Source organism: Trachurus japonicus, chromosome 10, assembly GCF_045865225.1.
Source record: "Trachurus japonicus isolate A0001 chromosome 10, Traja_1.0".
Taxonomy (NCBI): domain Eukaryota; kingdom Metazoa; phylum Chordata; class Actinopteri; order Carangiformes; family Carangidae; genus Trachurus; species Trachurus japonicus.
This window is the reverse complement of record NC_140916.1, coordinates 35957966-35975661: the sequence shown is the minus strand read 5'-3', so window position 1 is coordinate 35975661 and position 17696 is coordinate 35957966. Positions and strand designations below refer to the sequence as shown.

Below are 17696 nucleotides of genomic sequence, written 5' to 3'. Positions count from 1 at the left end.
TTCGCATCAAAACCATACACACCGGCGGCGACGCGAATATGCGACGATGCGACAATTATAAACCAAAGTTTCGCGCCGCGAGAGTTCATTCAGAAAATGATGGATTCAGCAACATCCTCAAGTGATGATGAGCTTGTCCTCCGCCTCCTCACCTCCAAAAAAAAGAGGAGATTTTGGATCCATCCACTCCTACAAGCCAGGGAAAGAGATGGGGAGTTCCACTGCCTTGTCCAAGAGCTCAAGCTGTATCATGACCGGTTCCGGACATATTTTCGGATGTCTGTGGGACAATTTGAGACGCTTCTCGGGCTTCTTGCGCCGCACCTGAGGAAGCAAACCACTAATTACCGGGACCCTGTCGATCCCGAGCAGCGTCTGGCAGTATGTCTGAGGTAAGGTAGGCTACAAAGCCGTAGCTAAATACTATAGTAGCCTATGTTTGCTACATTATATTGTAGGCTATTATGTAGCAGGGTTTTCCCTGTTTGTTTGTTTTTGACATCGGCTTCCTTCTCCTTTCAAATGGGGCAGAGCTCCGTGGGAAACATTACTAGAGACATAGCATTATATAAGCCTACATTATATTATATTTATTACATTGTGGAGACGTAAAGTTATAAAGATGAGACAGGAGGGGGGGTTACGCTCCACAACAACACAAACAACTCTGGCATATCCCATAAACCCTTGCTCTGGTGTACATCTCTCCTAGCTTCCCTGCAGCATTATATTAATTTGCTATATTTTGATTGGCTTGTATCAAATATTGATGTTACAGACTGTCATCTTTCACATCCTTATCTGTCTATCAATCAATCAATCAATCAATCAATCTATTTGACAGTCTGTCCACTACTGCCATCTATTGTATTAACTCCCACACTGCCAGAGCCCTGTGAGGTATTCAGTTTAAATTTGATATCTGCTCATTTTTGTCTCAGCACCAGCCTTTTTTCAGTTTGTGCATTCCTATTTCTCCTACCAGAACACACACATATAGCCTATAGGCCTATATACATGTGTGTGTGTGTGTGTGTGTGTGTGTGTGTATATATATATATATATATATATATATGAAGAGTTCATTTGCAAAAGCAGATAACTCCAGAATATTCATTTTTAATTTTTAATTTACATAAGGTGATATCAGTCAAACCAAAGTTGAGTGACTTTGAGATGTAACAAAAAAGACATATCTCAAAAAAAATAAAGTTTTATTGAAAAGAATAATTAGCAAAGAATAATTACAAAGCCTCAGCTCATTTTTTTCAAAATGGCACTTATCTGCTTTTGCAAATGAACTCTTCATATATATATATATATATATATATATATGTGTGTGTGTGTGTGTGTGTGTTCTGGTATGAGAAATAGAAATATAGAAAGAATATATGAATATATATATATATAGCTATATACTGTATATGTGTGTATGTGTTGTATAAAAAAATGATTGGCAGTATGTGTATTCAAATGTTACTCTTCTCCCACCTTCCCCAGATTCCTCAGCACAGGGGACTCCTTCACAACGATAGCCTCCAGTTTCCGGCTTGGAGTGTCAACCGTGGCTGGGATTGTGAAGGACACATGTGATGTCATCTGGGAACAGTTGAAGGAAAGCCACATGCCAGTTCCAAATGAGGAGCTCAGGAAGAGCACGGCTAAAAGGTTCCAGGAAAGGTGGAATTTCCCGAACTGCATTGGTGCACTTGATGGCAAACATGTCATAATACAGGCACCTGCAAATTCTGGGTCACAGTACTATAATTATAAAGGCACTTTCTCGGTTGTCCTCCTTGCGCTGGTGGATGCCAGCTACAGGTTTCTGGCTATTGATGTGGGAGGATTTGGCAGCAACAGCGACGGTGGCATTTTTGCCAACTCCCGTCTGGGGCAGGCCCTCCAAGGTGGGAACTTAAATGTGCCACCACCATGCCTACTCCCCTCAGCACCGGAGTTGGGGCAGGTCCCATTTGTCATAGTAGCAGATGAGGCCTTCCCAATGAAAACCTTTCTCCTCCGCCCTTATCCTGGAAGACGTCTGCCAGAAGATCGCAAGGTCTTTAACTACCGTCTCTCCAGAGCCCGGCGCATCGTTGAGAATGCCTTTGGCATCCTCAGCCAGTGTTGGAGGGTGTACCAACGCCGGCTGCAAGTCTCTCCTTGCACTGCAGACAGTATCATCAAAGCCACCTGCATCCTCACAAATTACCTCCGTGGTGCTGATGGAAGCCAGAGTGCTGATGTCGATGGTTCCGATGCTGTGGATGGTGCCAGTGGCCTTGGTGCCATCAGAAGTCTCAGAGGAAACAGGGCATCAGCTGAAGCACTGAGGGTGCGGGATACGTTCCGCCAGTACTTCACTTCACCTGCTGGCCAAGTCCCGTGGCAGTACGACCATGTGCAGCGTGGACTCCCTTGACTGTGCTGAATTATCTGGTTGCAAAAATACCCTTGTAAATATTATTTGATCTACTGTAAATATTCATAATTTGTAATGATTTCCATGTGCAACTGTTCTTATTAATTTTAAACTTGTTATACCTGTTATATCAAAAAAGGGGGCTCCCACACACTGCATCACTCTCCATCTTTTATTGTGTAATGTAATGTTTCGGTTATACAATAAAAGATGAAGAGTGATGCAGTGTGCAGTAGCCCCCTTTTTTGATGTTTGACTTTTGTTTGCTCCTCGGCCCTCCTACTACGCACCTGCAGTTCCAGGTGTGGTGAGACCTGTTCTTACCTCTGAAACTTCAGTGTTATAAATTCTGTCTTAACTTAATAATTGCTGCTTCAAATAAATAATTATTTATTTAGACAATGTCTCGTTGAAATGATGTTCTTATTATATATCTAGGATTTGAAGGTGTTGACAAGGAAAGATATACAGGGAGAAAAGGTTACTTCACCAGATGAAATTTATTTTTTAAACAGAACTTTCCACCAGGAACAATGGTATGGTCAATCACAGCTGTGTGTAATGTGGTTGTTCAGGCTCTGAACCTCCGAATTCAGCTTGGAAGACAAGCTCCTGCATTTTCATTTTTACCCAAGCTTGTTTAGACAGTGACAGCCTTCTCATGGCCGGCGCAAGACTCACAAGAAAATTCTGAATATCGTCTCTTTCCTGACGCTCTTTAGCACGCTCCTGCTCCCTCTCTTCTTTTCTCTCAAGATACTCTTGAAGGAAATCCCTGCTCCTCCTTTTAGGTACCCTAGCAGAAGCAGCAGAAGCAGCAGAAGCAGAAGTAGCAGCCTCTCCCTCACTCTCCTCTGTCTCTTGCTCTGTCTCCTCCTTCTCCTCATCCTGTGGGGGGTCCAGACTGCTGTGCACCCTGTCCAAACATATGATAAGTGTCCTCCTGTCCTGTGTCAGCTGAATGAAGTCCAAAGGAGGACTGTGTACCCTCCATCCAAACCTGTATTAACTTGTGTGATAATAACTACATAAATGAATAAACATGTTTTTTTCCTTTTTGTGTAAAAAAAAAAAAACAGAAACAAAAAGGAAAATTCACTTATGTCTCAGCAATTTATAGAGATAATAAATCAAAACGTATTTTTCATCGCTGTGTTTTAGCTTAATTATCTGATATGCTGAGGCATATCAGGCTGAAAATGACTACATTGTGCAAAAGCAGTGAAGAATATAATCAATTCAATAGGTATAAAGTGTGTGTATGTAGCCCAACGAGGTGGACAGTGTCTTACAACACCAAACAAAACAATGTAAACTACATTGCATATTTGTTGAATCTAATTATCACACAAGTTGAGAACAGCTTTGGACAGAGGGCACATAACATTAGTGCACAGTCAGTTTCAAATTACACAACTTAATTTTAATGTACAAATGATGTACAATACATCATTGACCCACATGATACAAATGAAAAATAATGTGTATAAATTAACAGACCATAGGAGAAAGACTATTTGAAAAGAATTTAACTACCTGTGGACACCCTGCTTGATTATGAATTACAGGTAAACTAAATACCATTGTGTTACCTTCTGAAAGCTGTGGATGTGTCCAAGAAAGACATCACATCCATATATTTCCACTTCTTCTTTGTTTTCCCTGCCTGCCCACTCTTTGTCTCCTTCTCTTCTCTCTTCTTCCTCACATATGTGTCCCTCAGGTTTTTCCAAAGCCTCTTTGCATCCTCAACTAAAATCATAAAAGGTACAACGTTAAAATTAGCATTGTGTGTCTATTTACCTCCCGTCGAGAACCTACTCTGATTATCCCTCACGTATAGGCTACTCCGGTTTATCTCAAAGGCATTTTAAATCAAAAGCAACTGGACTTGGTTATTTGTCTAGGAAGACGTTTCACCTCTCATCCAAGAGGCTTCATCAGTTCTGGCGTAGGCAGAATTTTAATTTTGGGTGGGCCAGTACAAAATCGGATGTGCCATCTTTTCTCAGGACAGTGCATTTCTAGCCACATCACTGTTAACCATTTTATTGCACAACTTTTTTCTTTTTTTTGTAACTTGCTCTTGACCAACACAATATTTGATACATACAGATTAAAAGATCTTTCCTGCCACTATGATGATAAACTGTATTTAACTGTAGGCTACCTATGTAAACAATAAAACTCAGTAACCAATCACACAGCAGCTCCATGTTGTTCCTGTGTGGTGTTCAGGGACAGGTCAGGACAGTCTGAAGACAGACAGCTCTGAGGTTGAAGTCCTATAAAAATGAAATGCACCTGTGACTGTGAGGTCTGTCTACGTCTTGACCACATGTCAGCTGATCAGCTGTAGTAGAGGAAACTCCGCTCCACCGCGAGGAGCGCTTTTTATTTATTTATTTTTTTAATGAAGCTCCGGTAACGACCGGCTAATATACGAGAGGATAGGCTACTGTAAACCAGCGCAGATCAGCTGTGTTATCAAAGCGTCACCGTGCTGAAGCAGCGGGTCTGTTTGAGCTGCGTTCATGAAGTTAGCGGCTGCTTTCAAACTCTTCAGGCAGTGATCAGTTATCAGTGTCTGCAGCTTTTTGGCTCGTAATCACTGGTCTCGGTGTTTTAGCGACCGTGCTGAGTCTGTTACAATTGGATATGTTCTGGGACGTTATGTACTTTGTTTTTATACTTCAATGACGTCGTGTATGTTTTGAGAAATCATGTATTCTAATTTAGTACTTGAAAGCACATAACCTGATAGCTATTATACCAGTAGCTATTATACAACAGGTAACATTGTCTCTTTTCCCCTCCTCTCTCTCTTGTGTGCTGCACCAACGTTTTAAACAGAGATCCGCTACATCTGTTGGCTTTGTTTGTTTATATTTCAAAGAACAACTCCCATTGAACACGGTCGATTAACTGCAGTTAATTTAATTTAATCAATTACATTTTTCTTCTTATGAAACGTACAGGCGGGCCAGTGATTCGTGTGGGCGGCACTGGCCCGGCCAGGCCCACTCCTACCTACGCTCCTAGACAAATAACCAAGTCCAGATGCTTTCGATTTAAAATTCCTTTGAGATAACTATGAGCGGGACAAATGAGATTATGCACAGGCTATACTCCGGTTTGTTTACGTTAGCAAAACCCCGGCCGCTGCCGTCTTGTTACCAACTCTACTACATCCAACAACAACTCACTGTCTTGATAGCCAAGATGATCGGCAATACTTTGCCACACGTTGTCCTTCAGATCATTGTCCTTGTAATCTTTGTGTTGTTTGTCAAACAAGACAGGGTAATGAGAGACACAGACTATCAACAGATCCGCCATTGTTGTCAGTGTTGTGACGTAGGGGTTGTGACGTACCTCCTTTTCACGCCACATGATTGGTTGATGCGTTTATTCGCGGGGCGAAAGCTCGGAAAAATCGACCGCACGACGAAAAAAAATTATGTCGCTTTTTCGCCGCGACACATGCGCGGTCGGTGTGAAGGGATCCGTGATGAAAACCGGGGTTCGAAAAAAAATATTGACGCGCGAATTATTCGCGCGAAAAATACGTCTCCGGTGTGAAAGGGCCTTTATACAGACTAACGCGACTTTTTGAGCATGGCGAGTGAAAGAGTCGGAGCTAGAAGATGCGCCAGCAGCGTTGTATAGGTGCTGTATGGGACCGCGTGTGTGTGATGATCGCGATCGCGGCCAATTAGCGATTAGCGCGTTTAGCTTTTATTAGCTCCAGTGTCTCCCTCTTCTCTGGAGGAGGGTCTGGCGAGCGAGACTAGCTCCAGAGCGACCTGTGCAGGAGGAGGAGGAGGTTGACTGACTGTGGCAGGACTCCTCTGCCTCTGTTTCACTTTATGTTGCTGGTAAATAATGTGGTTGTAAAAGTAGTAGGCTAAAGTTATATTATTTTGTATGCACTAATTAAAGGGGCAGAGCTTTAAGAGACATTTTAGCTTTTATATTTTATAAGATATATTTTTTGTAAGAACCACAATTAATAAATATCTATATTTCAGTGAATATCTAATTGTTCTCAGCATTTGTTAGATAACTTTATTTGCCCAATAAATTAAAACATGTTGGAACTATGAATGTCTCCTCCCTTGCAGCCAGAATCTCACTACTTTTAACCTCAGACTGTCACAATGATGAATCAGATGTCAGACTGCCTCATTCTTTCAGTTTTAACCTGAATATACAAGACATGATTGATTTTCCCAACGATCAAAGTAAACCAAACCGAACCGAAAACCATGACCACAAAACCGTGAACCGAACCGTTTGCTTGAACATCTTTTAAATACATATTGCTGCTTAATATGTTTTATGTAGCCTATGGCATTTTTAAGCTTCATGTGTGTTATTGGACAGAAAGAGCAGCGCTACCTCGGAGCATAGCCTACGTACAGCAAACACATTTACATCAATAAATAAATGTTTCACAATGAACCAATCAGTCTGTATTAAATTTCATTTAGTTTGAAGGCAAGGTTTGCAAGGTTCATCTGATGGACATAAAGGGACAGATTCTCCCAAGTTTTGCACAGCTTTTGCTCATGCTAAACCTGCAGAGGCTGAAGACCCTCTTCACGTGTTTCAAAACCAAACACAGAGAGACAGCTTGTGCAGGTTTAACAGGAGCAAAAGCTGTGCAAACCTGAGTAAATCTGGACCCTAGTGTCATGCTAAAATTGACTGTAAATTCACCTTTAAAGTTGGTTTTAAAAAAAAATTCCCCGGGGGAGCATACCCCCGGACCCTCCTAGGGGGTCGGTATCTTGTCACCTTTTTTACCCCTGATGAGTTTGCACCCCTGCATATCCAACACATTCAACCATGCGGTAGGATAGATCCTCTTCACTTCCTCAGTGGACTGAACATTTCATACTGGGAGTGACTGAAAAAAGAGGTGACTTGAACTTTCAAACATAGCTGCAATTTTTTTTTTTTTTTTTGTTCCTACTTACCTGGGTAAGAATTGTGTTACACTGTGTATGTACATGTGTTTTGCTTATCCTTCTTTAAAGGACAATTCCAGGCAAATTCAACTTGAGGGTGTATGTTCTTATCATTTTAAGTCTAAAAGAAGGAATGTGAAGATTTTCAGTTTAACGTCTCCTGTTTTGCGGTAGCTGCGTCTGTCCCCGCATCGCTACGGCAGCAATGAATGGGAGTGGATGTAAGTTCCGCTGGTTAGGCTGTTTACATCCCTCAAAGCCGCAATTTTTTTCCACAGACAGCGTCAGATGGTTACTCAAACATGCACTGAGAAGTTTCTTTACTTCAAGCAAGCCGACATGCTTGTAAAACTAGATCTAAATTCAAAGTCTCACGCGAGACCCTGTTGCCGTGCTCGGTGCATTCAGGGGTAGTCAGAAAGCTACCGTTTGTGTCATAAACACAGGAATATCGACTCTTGACTTGCTTCAAGTAAAAAAAACGTATCGGCGCATGTTTGAGTCGCCACCTGACGCTGTCTGTTGAAAAAAATGTACACTTGAAGCAAGTAAAGAGTCGATATTCCTGTGTTTATGACACAAAAGGTAGCTCCTACTGCACCTGAATGCACCGAGCACGGCAGCAGGGTCTCGCACAAGACTTTGAATTAGATCTAGTTTTACAAGCATGTCGGCTTGCTTGAAGTAAATAAACTTCTCGGTACATGTTTGAGTCGCCATCTGACGCTGTCTATGGAAAAAAATCTGAAAAAAATGCGGCTTTGAGGGATGTAAACAGGCTAACCAGCGGAACTTGCATCCACTCCCATTCATTGCTGCCGTAGCGATGCGGGGACAGACCAAGCTACCGCAAAACAGGAGCGATTAAGCTGAAAATCTTCACATTCCTTCTTTTAGACCCAAAATGATAGGAACATACACCCCCAAGTTGAATTCACCTGGAATTGTCCTTAAAGGTTTATTTGTAATGTTTAGGTCTGCTGCCTGAAATAAACCTATTTCTATTTTCTATTTCCTATGTACGAAAGAAGCAATATTTGAAAATGTGTTATTAAAGTTTTCCTTTGAAAATGTTTAAAAGCCATATGTAAATGTTTATACATTTAGAGATAGTACAAGTTTCTGTATTATTTGCAATGTATTATTATAATTTGGATGTGGTTTAAATACATTAAAGTATGTTTTTTTACCTGGAAGTAGTCCCACAAGTCTTTCAGCCTTTAGTATACTTGTAACACATTTGCATGAAGGTAGAAAGTAGTATACCAAAAGTATAATTAAGTATATATTTTAATACACTAACATCTAATTTTTAATGTACTTATAATACAAACAAAGTACACTTTAATTTAACTAATTAGGCATGTATTAGTACATAAAAGTCATGTACTTGAAGTGCACTAAATATACTTTAAGTTGTTCCACTTTAGCACACAAAAGTACACTAAATACACTTTAAGTTGAGCTTTTCTACAATTTAATTACAATTTAAATATACTTAACACAAAATTAGTTGTTCTAATTTAGCACTCTTCAAGTTAACTAATCATAAACACACTTGAAATATAATTATGTTTAGTGTGGCTTGAAGTACACAAAAGTATGCTAAATTTTAGTACACTTAGTACATTATTTTTTCACCAGGGTACCACAAATAAGTCGTTGGAAATGATTAAAACATTGATGTCAACTTCATAATATAATATATAAACTAATCATCACTATCAGTTGGCTAAATGCAGCTGCTGCTTCCAGGTACGGTAGGTGTTGCAGATCTCAGCTGATTCTCATCAAAAAAAAAAAATGGATTTGTATAAAAAAAAAAAAAAGAAGTCTGGTCAAATAACATATTTGGTTGATTTTCTGACACCAACAGAACTACAAATCTGACAAAGCACAGACAAAACATGGACCACTGGGTCACTGTTCTTCAGTGAGAACCACGTGTATGGAGTAAAGCTGATGTTCTACTTGTCAGAGAGCATCATTACAGTAGATGTGGAATCACTGTGTGGTTTGCAACCTGACGGTGCAACTGAGGAACAGGTTTGTCAGCGTGCACAAACGGCACTGAGGATGATGGGAAAGTCAGAAGATATTCCAGCCTCCATCTACTAAACTTCATGGGAAGTGAGCAAAGTGCATCAAACACACAGGCACTTTTTATTCACCTTAATGGGCGGCAGTGGCTCAGGTGGTAGAGCGGGTCGTCCTATGATCAGAGGGTTGGCGGTTCGAATCCCGCTCTGTCCCGGTTGCTGCCGTAGTGTCCTTGGGCAAGACACCTTACCCACCTTGCTCCTGATGGGTCGTGGTCAGCGCCTTGCATGGCAGCTACCGCCATCAGTGTGTGAATGTGTGTGTGAATGGGTGAATGCGATGTACTGTAAAGCGCTTTGGGTATCGTTACAGGTATAGTAAAGCGCTATATAAATACAGACCATTTACCATTTACCATTTAATGTCACTGTGGTGTTGTGTCTATCTGTCACTGTGTAACCATCATGTTTCACATGTTTTGAATGTTTTGTCAAACTGAGTGGTCAACTGGCCCTTGGTAAGGTTTATATTTATTTCTTTTCACCTAAAAAATAAATAACATAGGTGATAATACATGTGATTGAAACTTTGGAATAGTCATTTTTACTACAAGAAAAGCAAAAAAGAGCCTCACGCCCAGCTGTTGATAGACAGACAACCGATGTATGATCAACTACAGCAGCACCGTGGAGAGCATCCTCTCCTACGGCTGCACGATCTGGCACAAGGAGCTGCACTGCTGAGAGGAAAAGTCTGCAGAAAGTTATTAAAACAGCTCGGTGGATAGTTGGCTCTCCCCTCCCCTCCCTCGGTGACATCTACCAGAGCCGTATCCACAAGAGGGCCGCCCGGATCCTGATGGACCCCTCCCACCCTGGACATGGCCTGTTCAGCAGGCTCCCATCAGGCAGGCTGAAACCCAAAGGTTAAAGAACAGTCTGCTCCCCCCAAACCACACACACATGCACACACAACATGACCTGGTTGATATTGCCTTATCTGTATATTATGTAGTTCATGTCTAATGACTCCTTGGTGTGCTTTATGTTTTTAACTTAAAAAAAAGAATCTAAAAAAAAAAAGTTTTGCTGCTACAGGAGTCAAACGAAATGTCGTTGTATATGCTTATGTAATGACAATAAAGGAAAGTTAAGTTGTGTAAACACTGCTTGTCGGAGCAGCTTTACCCATTATTGTATAACTTTAATTTGTTCGTACAAATCTATTTTACTGTGTAATTGTTGACAGTTTCATATGAATCTAAACTGGTTTTCATCAGATTTTAAATGAGATTCTAACAAAACAAAAAAAACACATCTTTAATTCATTTATTCTTTCTTTTTGTACAGTGTGTTTATACAAACAGACGTTAGCATGAAGGAAACATCTTTTGGAATATCACAATATACTCTTAATTCCTTGTTCTTGTTTCTTTATCTGCACTTTCACCATGACAGTGTGTTCCTGTCAGTTCTCTAAAATAAAAGCTGTTAATGACTGGTGTTTATTTTTATCAGCCATTATAATCAGCCGTTGCCATGAAAAAGACTGAACTCATGCTGTAGCAACAATGATTATCAGATGATCACTTGCGATTGCCAGTTTGAGCAAACATCGGATGCATTTACTCAACATCGATGTCAGTTTGTAGCAGATGTTTCAGCCCGATCACAGCCAAAATTAAACAGACTGAGATGACATGCAGATTGTTTACTGTTGCAGTCTGTTGCTTCACATCACATTGCAAAGACTAATCTAAAATCTTGCATCCTTCTGTGCATATGAAAGCCCCACCTTGAAGACATTGAGTAGTACCTTCAAACTGTTACGACATACTGTTTAGTGATTTGCATAAAAACGACTTTATGGTGTTGTTGAAAAGGCCTCTTTACAAGTTCTAGTGGCAACATTTTACACAAATTGAGAAATGAACTGAAAGGTGAAAAAGCCCAAACCAACTGGAATCTAAGGATGGAAAACGCTACTTACAAAAAGATAGGATATTCAACTTTCAAGTGAAATCTATGGAAAATGTAAAAAGTTCATACTACAGTGATGTTATATCATGAAAGTAGTGTATTTAAGTACAAGTATGAAATTGTAATTTCTTCATCTCAAACAATGTACAAAAGCTAACAGGAGTGGTGGGTTTACCACAACAAAAACTGTCAATGTGTCTCTGTCCAACCTGCTGTGACACTCCGAGCTCAGTGGACACTTCCCTCTGATAACATCCCATCGTCTGAAGCCTCCATGTGTCCAGGTAGGGGAGACCGGGGATGGTTGCAACAGCATCACTTTCACCAATAAGGGATACCATTAGAGTTATGTGTTCAATATCATGTGTGTCCACTCACTCCCTGATATTGCATGTGAATTTGCATGGCTGTGTCAATAAGAGTTTAGGTTTTTACAGCCAATAAACTTTTTTTTTTTTTAGGTCAGAAACTAATATTTTGGACCAAGTTTAAATTTTGACAAGTATCGATACAAACAAGAGGTCAAAAGCACAGGAATACATATTTTCAACTGAATACATTTGGGTTTGGAAACATACTATATGAACATGCAAACACCTTACTTTGGGCATTTATCTTTGTTTTCTCACATTTTATATGATGCGACTCAGTGACATTAATAAGGAATACACCAAACATGTGTCATCTGCATTTGGAATATATGTGCTACTTTTTTATTTTTGGTTGCCAGTTCAACAGTGAATCCTCCATCTCTGATTTGTAGCTGAGGTTATGTCATAAGAATAGGTTTTAAAGCTGTTCAGTTAAACAATTTTAAAGAGAGATTTTCTTGAGCAGAGCAGATAGTTGATGAGAACATGCTGAGAGAAGCTGCTTTGCTGCGACGTGTTCATTCTTCCTCTTCCTCGTCCAGGACTTCAAATTTAAAGGGAATCAAAAATGGATTTTCACACTTTATCTTTCCCTGTGGTGGCAAATTGACAAGAGAGAGGGAAAAAAAGTTGAAATTGACCTCAATATATAATCATTTGTTTTACAGTCATCAGAATGTAACAGCAGCTGTGTGGAAGCTGCTTCTCACCTGTTTTATCAGCACCTTGATCCATTTTGCGTCTGGATGGATGCACGCCTCGTCCCCATTCACCAGCTCAAGCCTGGAAAACAGGAAACAATGGGCTGAAACAAACAAACCTCTGAAGCACTTCTCATTAAGAGTTATCAACATCTTTAGTTTTGGGAATCAAACATTTTTCATTTCCAGGCCTCTGGTGACAAAGTGATGATGTAGATGCTTCCGTGTGAGTTCAATGATCACACCGTGTCTCTTCAGACTGTAGTTTTATTGAAACTCCGGGAGCATGGAGAGATAAACTTGCACTCAGCCTAGCAGGCATAACCAACTGAACCCCGATAACCCAAATACCCACAAATACACACAGAGGTGGTGCGACCCCTACTGGGCGCAACGGGGATCATCATGAATGATCTACAGATGAGGTTTTCAGTTTTTTTCAGCAGATGAGATGATGATAGAAAGATTTGACTGAGGAACAGTATTTGTGTGTGTCTCACCAGTAGGCACGATTGGGGCACACGTCTTCAGTCTGAACCCAACAATTCTCAGCAGTTATGGTCATGCGCTGTGGCAACAGATCAACACACAAACAGAAAGAGAGAGAGATGCTGCCATTATTCAGGAATGACATTAAGTAGTAACACAAAACGATATGTAACCTCAGAGGAATGTAAAGGTCAAAGGACAGGTTCAGATGTACTGATAGGAAGTTGACAATGTTTTTAATTAGAAATATCTTTGCTGAGACTGAATCTAAAAGATAACCCCATGTTTCTCAAACTGCTGAGCTCTACTGTTGATTTTCTTTTAAATTTTGTCTTTGATGTTGAAATCAACTTGATGCTGTTTGAGCCGAGAATTCCTCAGCTGAAGTTTTTAGTTGTCTCACTGTGTTTTGAAGCTCATGCTTGGATCAAACCTGGTGGATGAATCTGACTTTTAGATTTTTAACAAATGAAGCAGTTTACTCAGTCAAACCGTTGTTACAGTAAAACTTTCCAAATTAGTATTTTAAATTATTCTAAAACGTCTTATTCAAGAAGTTATTCAAGTAAAAAGATACAAAAACAAGTGGTAAAACACCACAAAGAGGAAGTGTACCTCCTGATTCAGAGAGCAGCATCAGGACTCCCAGGGTGAGCAGGAGGATCCAGCGGCTGGCAGAGAGAGGCGTCCACATCTTCAGTCGCTGCACGGCACAAACACTGACTCTGGATCTGCTTAGTTCTTCAATCACTGACTAACTAGGCTCTTCCCAGTCAAGTGGTGAGTGCACCACAGAGGTGTGCTCTATATACCACAGATAGGGGAACCACCACTGAAATGGTCTTTAGTTCTTCATTGTGGGGGGTGACAGTTTATGTGGAGATAAGAAGACACACTTCTGATTGGCACACACCTCAGTGGGTTGTGTAATTGGTCCATTATGTCCCTAAATGTTCATGTTTGTTCTAAAAATCTCATACTAGTTTACAGTTTTTCTTGATTGTTTACACACATTTTCTGAAAGCATGCCTCATACTCTCAGAACTCTACACACAAATCCAAAAAAACACACACAGAGCAAAACCCCTCACTTCTCCTGCAAAATGAAACTTTACATTCAAAACAATGTTACTTATTCTCAAAATGCTATTTTAGTCTCAAATGACACACACAAACCATCATATGACTAGACATTTATAAGAACCAGTTGAACACTGATGTGCTCAGTGTAAAACACTAGGATGAATGGAAAACACTTCTACTCCATTCATCATAATGACTTTTTTTTTCTTTTCTTTTTCTTTTTTTTTTTTTACAGTAACTACAGACAGTAGGCTATATAAATGTATTGTAAAATATTTTAGAATATTGTTTTTATACTCAGAACACTCAAATGCACCGTAACAAATGAAATGCGTGAAGACGCGACCGAGGTGGTCGTGTGACGATGCAGCTGTGCTGATGTGACCACAAAAAAAAAAGAGTCGGTCGGGGTCAGCTGGTTACAGTAATGGCCGGACAATTTTGAAAGACTGAACACATAATTTTGATGGGATGAGACTACTGTAACATGTGGCTCACCTAGTAGAGCAGCCCTCTTTGTAGTCAAAAACTTTGTTCTAGTCTGGGTTCAAATCCTTGCATCAACATGCAATTTTGGTGATCAATGCATTTTCTTTTCTCATCATCATTATGATCACTGCTATATATATATATATATATATATGTGTGTGTGTGTGTGTGTGTGTGGTCTCTCTCTCTGTTTGGTTTCTCTCTTTTTGGTGTCAGTCCATCACTGCCTGTTATGCTGCCCTTTTTTGCTAAAGCTCTGATTGCTAATTGTAAAACTGTGTGACAGGTGTTTACCCATGTGATGAGTCAGTGTGCATAGTAGGGAAACTAACTTTAGAATATTGAATATCAGTGTGTTACTCGTGTAAACAAGAGATTTTCATCATGAAAATTGTGCCAAATGCAGAGAATTGTGTGTAGTGTTTTGAAAAAAGTGTGTTATAGAACTGCAAATTGAGTGTAAAGCAGGAATTGTGCTTGTAGTTTAGCAGACTTGGTTCAGAGGGTTGGTGCATGAGGTAGATGTTGAGACCATTGTGCCTCAAGAACCAGAAATTGTGTGTAAACAATCGAGAAAAACTGTAGTCCTATTTCGATGGGGTTTCAGGTTGAACAGTGACTTCTCAGACCCATAATAAGCAGCCTATTATATTAGGGCTGTCAATCAATTAAAAAAATGTACGATTTTTTTTCTGTATCATGATTAATTGTGATTAATTTATCAATTCATTTATTGCATTTGTGCACTTAAGACTGAAGCTTATAACAAATATTTATTCATGTAAAATCATCAAATTAATGTAGAATAAGCAAAACACATCTTTATCTAAACAGACTTTTAAATTGTAAAAATGTGACATCTCTATGGTCTTATTTTTTATCCCAGTGTATTTTTTGAAATGCATTCTGCTTTTTGGTTTTGTTTACCGTGTTGTAATGAACCAGGCTTTAAGTGCAGAGATCAGACTGAAGGCCGCAGTGGGTGGCAAATGTAATCAACAAGTCAAAATACTAAACTAAAGGTCAAGGACACAGGAACAGGAGAGCGTGAGAGAGCTGGGAGCTGAGGAACATTGAACCTGGCAAGGTGGGTCTGGAACACTGGAGTGAATGTGCCGACTGGTTGATTCAGGATTACAAACAGGCGTGCGGCTGATAAGGAGGCAGGAAAGCTCACAGGAAGTGGACATGTAACAAGGATGTGACAAAGCATGAAAGCATGACACTTATTGTTGCTCCTTGTATTGATCTGAATGTTTTTATCTCTCTGGTATAACTGCGTTGTGCTGTGTTGTGTTGCGTTGCGTTGCGTTGCGTTGCGTTGCGTTGCGTTGCGTTGCGTTGCGTTGCGTTGCGTTGCGTTGTGTTGTGTTGTGTTGTGTTGCGTTGCGTTGCGTTGCATTGAGCTGTGGTTGTGTTGTGATTATAGACTGGGCCTTACCCAGAGGAATTTTCCTTGTAAGGATAAATAGATTTTCTGAATCTGAATCGGTTTGCCTGTCCACCTGCTGGCCCTGTGTTGCCCCCCAGGTAGAGGCTTATGCACCCAGGTCTACCTTTGCTCTCGACGTGACCAATGGAAGCCTCAAATTGACGACATCTCTTGTTTTTATCTGAACTTTGTATTATAAGTATTTTAACCTATTTATTGCACTCACTTTCTTTTCTTTCTTTCTCTTTTCTTGGTGTATGTTTGCCATCGTTACTGTTGTATATTCTGGTGTGTATGTATGTAGGCTATATGTACAAGGCAGTTGTTTCTTACGGCGCTACTTGCCCAAGACAAATTTCCCTTGCGGGACAAATAAAGTTCATTTGATTTGATTTGATTACAGACTGGGCCTTACCCAGAGGAATTTTCCTTGTTAGGATAAATAACGTTTTCTGAATCTGAATCTAACCTACAAACTAAATTGTAGTGATCCCTATTGACATTTGGTTGATTAGTTCAATTAGGGGATCATCAGAACATTAACAAGCAACTTTTAATAATCATGTAATTGTTTTTAATAAAAGTACCAAAAGTACCAAAAGTACCTTCCTTGGTGGCATTTTCTTCACTGTGGTGATTTCCAACTGAATATATTTGGGTTTTGGAAACATATATGACCATTTTATATGATGTGACTCTGTGATATTAACAAGGAATACACAAAACATGAGTCAGCTACATTTGAAATTCATGTGATGCTTTTTATTTTTGGTTGCAAGTTCAACAGTGAATCCTCCATCTCTGGTTTGTAGCTGTCAAATGAAAGTTATGTCATAAGAGTGGATTTTAAAGCTATTCACTTAAACAACTTGTGAGCAGAGCAAAAAGTAAGTCAGAACATGCTGCGAGAAGCTGCTTTCCTGCGATGCGTTTATTCTTCCTCTTCCTCTTCCTCTTCCTCTTCCGCATCCAGGACTTCAGATATGGGCGCACCGTCAAACATATCAGGACACTCTATTTTTCCCTGTGATCGAGAATTGCAAAGAGAGTCAAAAAAAAGAAAGAAGAAGTTGAAATTGACTGAGTATGAGCATGTCAGCAGCTGTGTTGGCTGATTCTCACCTGTGCTATCAGCTCTTGGAGCTCTTTGATCCATTCTGCTTGTGGGTTGATGCACTTCCAGTCACCACCTTTTGGTTGAATCCTGGAAAACAGATGGATGAAACAAACAAACTTCTGAAAGCATTTCTCATTAAACTTTACACTGGATTCAGGGATAGTGTTTGTGTGTGTTGACGTGTTCATGTCCTGCACTGCTCACCAGTAGGCATCTATCTCGCACACGCTTGATGATGTCTGCTTCAAACAACTCCCGATGTCCTCGATTTCTACCTTTTCGTCCGTAAGCTCAATACAGCAGTCATGTTCATTCGCTGTGGTAACAGACCAACACACACAGAGAGAAGAGGGAGAGATGCTGCCATTATTCAGGAACAGTGCTTGTTACTCCAAAATGGTAATAAATAAATTACTCATTACACATTTCAAAAGTAATACTATTACTTTATTTATAACTCAATGAGAAAAGTAATTCATTACTCGTTATATAACTTTCCATTAGTCTCCCCCCAAAAAATCCCCATCCCTGTTCTGTTTGTCCTGAAAATTAACCGTTACAGGCTATGAACAAGTGCTGTCTGTATGCTGTTATATTTGA

The 17696-nt window shown here is 40.0% G+C and overlaps 1 protein-coding gene and 1 long non-coding RNA gene across 2 annotated transcripts; one reads left to right on the top strand and one right to left on the bottom strand.

The window, feature by feature from the left end:
• Positions 1 to 276: 276 nt before the first annotated feature.
• LOC146980328 (uncharacterized) lies at positions 277 to 2422 on the top strand. Its single transcript, XM_085788657.1, has 2 exons — positions 277 to 392; positions 1501 to 2422. Exons 1-2 carry the CDS (start codon positions 277 to 279, stop codon positions 2420 to 2422), a joined length of 1038 nt encoding a protein of 345 aa, XP_085644783.1.
• Positions 2423 to 16799: 14377 nt separating this feature from the next.
• LOC146980327 (uncharacterized) lies at positions 16800 to 17402 on the bottom strand. The gene is made up of 3 exons (XR_015036786.1): positions 17301 to 17402; positions 17102 to 17183; positions 16800 to 16991 (listed from the first exon to the last, which is right to left on the bottom strand). It is a non-coding gene; the product is annotated as an uncharacterized LOC146980327 (long non-coding RNA).
• Between the last annotated feature and the right edge of the window lie 294 nt (positions 17403 to 17696).